This window comes from Nematolebias whitei, chromosome 5 (assembly GCF_014905685.2).
Source record: "Nematolebias whitei isolate Nwh7 chromosome 5, NemWhi1, whole genome shotgun sequence".
Lineage (NCBI taxonomy): Eukaryota > Metazoa > Chordata > Actinopteri > Cyprinodontiformes > Rivulidae > Nematolebias > Nematolebias whitei.
The window spans coordinates 9,353,541-9,360,527 of NC_056502.1; the positions used below are offsets into that span (position 1 = coordinate 9,353,541).

The 6,987-nt window shown below is 37.6% G+C and overlaps 1 protein-coding gene across 1 annotated transcript in view; it reads left to right on the plus strand.

The window, feature by feature from the left end:
- The first annotated feature begins 154 nt into the window (after window positions 1-154).
- si:dkey-24p1.1 (uncharacterized protein LOC556718 homolog) overlaps window positions 155-6,987 on the plus strand; it is a 10,201-nt gene continuing 3,368 nt past the window's right edge. Inside the window, exons 1-10 of the mRNA XM_037676795.1 lie at window positions 155-203; window positions 324-737; window positions 1,378-1,653; window positions 1,934-2,185; window positions 2,401-2,670; window positions 2,748-3,026; window positions 4,803-5,087; window positions 5,922-6,185; window positions 6,377-6,625; window positions 6,765-6,843. Of these exons, the coding sequence (XP_037532723.1) occupies window positions 155-203; window positions 324-737; window positions 1,378-1,653; window positions 1,934-2,185; window positions 2,401-2,670; window positions 2,748-3,026; window positions 4,803-5,087; window positions 5,922-6,185; window positions 6,377-6,625; window positions 6,765-6,843 (2,417 nt within the window). The remainder of the gene's footprint in view (window positions 204-323; window positions 738-1,377; window positions 1,654-1,933; window positions 2,186-2,400; window positions 2,671-2,747; window positions 3,027-4,802; window positions 5,088-5,921; window positions 6,186-6,376; window positions 6,626-6,764; window positions 6,844-6,987) is intronic.

Here is a 6,987-nt window from a genome sequence, read left to right on the forward strand (position 1 = left end):
TTTTACTGCTTGTTTGTGACTAAAACCCTTTTATTTACAGTGAGTAAGAATAAATCCAGCGATGGGTTCATCTTGAAATGAAGACAGAAATATGTGTGTTCATCTGATAACGGTTTAAAAAAAGAAGAGAAAGGAATTTCAGAGAAACGCCAAAATGAAACCTGACACAGTGAAATGGTTTTTATTATTAACTCTAATAATAAGTAAGTACCAGTAATGTTTCTGTGAATTTTTTGTTTTTACTCAGTGACACTAAAAAAAACTGTTTTACTAAATAAATCAAAATTCATTAACTGACATTTTTATTTGTCTTCTCTCTCCAGCAGATTGTTCTTGTAACACAGAAAGCTTATTCACTTTGGAAAATCACTTTTTAACAGCTACGGAGGGGTCTTGTGTTGAAATCAAATGCAGAGTGGAAAGGACTGTGGAAGTTTCAGATACTGCTCACTGGTTTTGGATGAAAGACGGCGTTTATGCTGATGAGGATAAAGCCTATACAGCTACAATCATTTACAGCACAAATGAGTCCAAACGTCCTGTCAGTCCACAGTTTAAGAACAGAGTGAGCTACACAGGATCTCCAACAACAAATTGGTGGAAGTATTCACGCAGCCAGTCCTGCAGTATTTTGATCTGTGACCTGAATAAAACAGACAGTGGAAACTATCAGCTCAGATACATTAGTGAAAATTTTAAATGGGTCACAAACCCTCCAACAATCCTGAAAATTACAGGTAAGCTCAAACAAAAATTAACATGTATTTAGAAAGAATTTATATATATATATATATTTTTTTTTTATTTTTTTTTTTAATAACTTTTAAAGTTTTGAAAAGTCCAGTTTAATGTCCGGATTTAAGTCAACACTGAAGCAAAAAAATGTGGATTTTACTTCTAACATAAAGCTAAGAAATGTTTTGCTAAAACCAGTTTCAGAGTCAAAATCTTACCAAAAAAATAATAATAATGAGCAACCTGAACAAAAAAAATCAGGTTAACATACAGCTCTAACTCCTTGGTTTGGATGTGAGTGAGCTTCATGATGAAGTCACAAAGATCACAAAGTCCTAAAAACATTCTTAGGATGAATTTAAAATCATCTTGTGTTTTTTTTTTTTACTTAAATTTGAATCTGACGCGATAATATTGCTTTGTTAAAAAACTCCTTCCTGGAACCAAAAAGTATTTCTTTATCCTAATGAACAAAAATATCACAACAAAGTTGTCTCAGGGCACTTTACAGGAACATTCACATACATAAAAGCCAATGAGTAAAGTTCTCTATCTAAGGAGTATATATATATATATATATATATATATATATATATATATATATTTATTTATTTGCTTGTTTGGTTATTTATTTTTTTGCAGATAATCCCTGCCCTATTACCTTTAATGAATCAGCTTCTGTGATGGAATATGACAGAGTGACACTCGTCTGCTCTACAATAAACTCATGTTCTTCCATCCTACAAATATATGATTCAATGCAACAGCCCGTAAGTTCCAGCATTCGCAGAACCGCAACATCTGAAGTCACTCACAGTTTTACAGCCACATGGACGTATGATGGGAGCGTGTTTTCATGCAAAACACAATACAAAACTGACAAACATTTGATGAGAAAAGTCACATTGACTGTAAAACGTAAGTCCATGAATCTAACGTATGTCTCTAGAAGGTTTTTTTTAAATATATATTAAATGATAATTACTAAAATATACATCTTCTGATCTGTTAATTGTTTTTCTTTACTTAACTTAAATAATGGTATTTAACTGCTAGACACACTGAATTAAAAAAAAAAAAAAATCACTTATCTAGGATCAAAATAAGATTCTTTTGTTCAATATGTTTAAATTGAGAAATTAATTTAGTTGTGCAAAGATTAAGTTCTCTGTTTTTGTCCTGATTTTGTTGGAAACAGATGGTCCCAAAGACGTAAAGGCTACAATAAACCTTAAACGCGTGAAGGTGGGCGATTCAGTGACTCTCACATGTTCAGCCAAAGGTTCCCCTAATGTTACCTTCAGCTGGTTCAAAGACACTACACACAAAACCTCTGGAGCTGAGCTGACTTTCCCATTCATTCAGGAATCGGAGAGTGGATCTTACTTCTGTCAAGCTCAGAATGTCTACGGCACTGCAAAGTCGAACACAATATACATCGATGTGTTGTGTGAGTACGACTTCATTTGTATTTTTAACATCCTCAATTTTCCAAAGAAATTCAATGTCAGATCCTCACTGTGGTGTTTGTGATATTATTTTATTATAATGTGTAAATTTGCTGTTTAATGTGAATATTTATTACAGTGACAGAACTGTTTTGAGAGTGATTTACAGAAATAACTATAAAAATAGATGTTTAGAAGATTTATTTATGTATTGCAGATGCCCCTGAAGTTAAACTGACAATAAGAAATCAGTCTCCTGGAAGAAGCTCTGGTCACATCGAAGAAGGAGACTGGATTACTCTTGAATGTAATGTGATCAGAAGCAAGCCACAAGCTACCTTGACTTTGAAAAAAGATGATAAGCGTCTAGGTGGAGGATCAACACGTGTTTTTCCGAAGATAAAACCAGAGGATAGTGGCTCCTATTCATGTGAAGCCAAAAACTCTGTGGGTTCTGGTACATCCAAATCTGAGCTTCGGGTTCGATGTAAGTTTCACATCCATCTGTGCCGTAAAGCTTAAAGATGGACTGCGAGACTTTTTTTTTTTATCTTTTGTATCCAGACAAACCAAGGAGCAGCATCTCCGTACAGGGAGCCGCTGACAACAAAGTAAAACTCAACAGCTGTCTCAGACTAACCTGTAACACTGAAGCACATCCAGAACCAGAATACTCATGGTACAGTTACAGAGAGCCGAACCGCTCAAACTGGAAATGGATGGGAAAAGAAAAAATTCTAACTTTGAATCCAGTTCAGAAAGAAGATGAAGCATGTTATGAGTGTAATGCAACCAACAGCGTTGGTAGAGGGAAAAGTCCCCCAAAGTGCATACAAGTCCTTTGTAAGTAACAGTATGTTGTTTGAGTCATTTTAATTCTTTAAAGAACGTGTCATTTTAAGGCCCGCAGGTAAGATCTGGCCATTTTTACAAGTTTTTAAAAACCTGGAAGAAAATATTCCATCCATCCATCCATCCATCCATCTTCTATTTATTCTGAAGTCGGGTCTCGGGGGCAGCAGCTTGAGCAGGGAGGCCCAGACATCTCTCTCCACAGCCACCTCTTCCAGCTCTACTGGGAGGACCCCAAAGGCGTTCCCAGGCCAACCGGGAGACATAGTCTCTCTAGCGTGTCCTGGGTCTTCCCCAGGGTCTCCTCCCAGTCTGACATGCCCAAAGCACCTCCCTAGGGAGGCGCCCAGTATCCTTTCCAGATGCCCAAACCACCTCATCTGGCTCAACTCGAGCAGCGGTTGTACTCTGAGTCTCTCCCAGATAACTGAAATTCTCACCCTGTCTCTAAGGGAGAGTCCAGCTACCCTGTGAAGAAAACTCATTTCATTCATCCACAGTCTCATTATTTCGGTCTCTACCCAGAGTTTGTGGCCATAGATGAGGGTAGGAATGTAGATTGAATGGTAATTAGAGAGCTTCACCTTACAACTCAGCTCCCTCTTTACCACAACAGTCTGGCAAATAAACTGAAATACTGCAGACGTTGCACCAATCCGTCTGCCAATCTCACACTCCATTTGTCCCTCACTCATGAACAAACCCCTGAGATACTTGAACTCCTCCACTTGAGGCAGAACCTCACCCTTGACTTGAAGAGAGCAATCCACCCTTTTTTGGTTGAGGACCATGGCCTCAGATTTGGAGGTGCTGATGGTCATCCCAGCCACTTCACACTCAGCTGTGAACTGCTACAATGAGAGCTGAAGATCACGCCACAATGACGCCAACAGGACCACATCGTCTGCAAAGAACAGAGCTGGAATCCTGAGGCCACCGAACTGGAAACACTCCGCCCCCCTGGCTGCAACGAGAAATTCTGTCCATAAAAGTAACGGACAGAATCGGTGACAACAGGCAGCCCTGGCAGAGTCCAACTCCCACCCTGAAGGGGTCCGACTTACTGCCAGCAATGTGAACCAAACTCTCGCACTGCTTGGTTGAACGCCTTCTCCAAGTCCACAAAACACATGTAGACTGGTTGGGCAAACTCCCATGACCCTCGAGGATTCTAGTGAGTGTAAAGAGCTTTTCCAATGTTCTACGACCAGGATGGAACCCACATTGTTCCTCCTGGATCTGAGGTTCGACCAACAATCAGACTGTCTTCTCCAGTACTAGACCTGACCAGGGAGGCTAAGGGGATTGACCCTGTAATTGGAGGACACCCTCCAGTCCCCCTTTTTTGAAGAGGGGAACCACCACCCCAATCTGCCAATCCAGTGGCACTGCCCTCGATGTCCACGTGGTGTTGCAAAGGCAAAAGAAAATATTTTGTGTGTATTAAATATGACCTGCCGATAAGTGGCAGATTGAGTCTCTGCACTCAGCTAACTTTAAAGCTCTAAAATTGTATTAAGTTAACAAAATCTGATTTTGTTGTAACAAATATAACTCTGAACATTTCAATAGGGTGAACTAGGAGCCAAAAAGTTACATCAGTAACTTCAGCTCATGTGCATCAGAGCAACATGGAGTCCGATGAAATTGTCTTTTTCATACATTATTTCATACATGTATGGATTTAAGAACTTCAGTGATGATGGTTGGTACCAGGACACCTGAATCCTTCTGATAACTGATCTCACTGCTGTTTTCTCTCCACAGTTCCTCCCACCAACGTCCGGCTTACTTTACCAGCTACGGTTAGGGAGGATCGATCCATCACGATCACCTGCACTGCTGAAAGTTTCCCACCATCAGATTTTCAGATAAAATTTTTATCATCAAATTCACAGACCTTCAGTTCTTTCTCCTCTCAGCCTGCTAATGAAGAGAACACTCTCACCCACACATTTAATGCAACTTCAGCCCACGCAGGCTCTTACTTCTGCAGCGCATCAAACAGTGAAGGAACAAACAGAAGCGATAAGAGGAAATTAAACATTGAATGTGAGTGATCTGGAGATGAATGCATTTTTAATAGACAGTATATCTGAAAGTAGAACTTTCCGTTTATGTCAATGTGCCTGAGTAAAATACAAAAACAATGTTGAGTTCAAAACAAAATCTGCAGGCTTCTATTTTTATTTTAAAAAATCAAGTTGTGCAAACTTGTAAAACACGTGCAAAAAGTACTAATGGCTTCATTACTACATTAACTAAAGTATAGAATAGTAAAGTCTCAGTGCAACAGTTATAGTAAAACACTATATACTTTAATTTTAATTTAGTCTGTGTAGAATTGTGCAATTTACAGTATACCTGTAGATGGCAACACAATACTCACATTTTGAATACTGTATTTTTCAGACTATAAAGTGCAAAATCCTTTAATTTTCTCAAACATCTACAGTGCGCTTTATGTATCAATTGTGGTTGTGCTTACTGATCTCAAACTGATTTTACGTGGAAGACAGTGTTCAAAAATCTGTCAAAATGTTTTAGTTCTGCTTAATGCGCCTTATAATTTGGTGCGTCTTATAGTCAGATAAATACGGTATATATTTAGCTTCATACGTTGAAAAATTTATCTTTAAATTATTTTTATTTCATAATGTTATCATTCCGTTTGTGTTCAAAAACATGAAAGTTGTGATCATGTGAAGTACTGTTTTTTTACTTATTAACTCAATAAGCTTTATAAGCGCTATAAACTTGCATCCAGCCTAATAGTTTGTTAAATTTGAAGAATTTAACTTTTTTTGTTATATCCCAAAAAAAAAAAAAAACTTCTAAAGATTGAACTGAATAACCTTTTTTAAAACTGTACTCATGTAATTCCAGATTCTCCTAAGGATGTGAAAATAGATGTTGGAAACGGCCTTGAAGTGAAAGAAAATGAGTCGTTTTCATTGATCTGCAACGGCCGATCGTACCCATCAATAACTTCATATCGTTGGCTGAAAATGACCAATAATCAAAACGTTGGGAACTCTATGGTCTACTCTGTAAAGTCTGCCAGCCTCTCTGATGGTGGACTGTACAGCTGTGAAGCCAAAAATTACATCGGAACTAAAAAATCCCAGCCAGTGGAAATTAAAATCAAACGTGAGTGCATAGATTAATTTATTCTGGTCTATAAACTGAAACAAAATACAACGCATGAAGTTTTATTTTATAAAAATACATAATATATATATATCATGTATTTGATTTTACAGTGTATACATTCTCACGTGTACTATTCTTGTACTTTCTTATATTAAAACTAATTTATTTTCCTTTGTTATGCTGCTTAGATGCACCAAAACGCACAACAATTAATAAAGGAAACGAGCGCCAGTTGTCTGGAGGACGACAATCTGTAACTCTGAGTTGCATCAGTCACTGCTACCCTGCACCTCGTTTTGTCTGGTACAATAAGACAGGGGACAAACAAGTCTCTCACCAGAACCTCACCGTGTACTCAAACCAAGCAGGAGAGTACTACTGCATGGCAGAAAATGTCCTTGGTAAAACGCGTTCTGACTCAGTCAAGCTGTTTGATGGTGAGTAAAAGTCAAAGACACGAGACTAAGTGTGTGCTGTTTGATTAATTTAAGCATGCAGCTAACAAGGGGTTTGATTTCCTTTATAAAGCTATTTCTGAATGAATCAGAGCTTAATCTGGTTATATTTTAATCCCAGACAGTAACAAGAAGATTTTGAAGATCATCTTGGGTTGCATTTCCCCCCTCATTATTCTCCTAGTTTTCTTCGTGTACAGGTAAATTATGGATAAGAAATGTTTTATGGGGTGCCCTTTGTAAAGTTACAGTCAAAATTAACATCAATGTTTCAATACTTTGGTTTATTTAGCTTTTAATAATCATATATATATATATATATATATATATATATATATGATTAT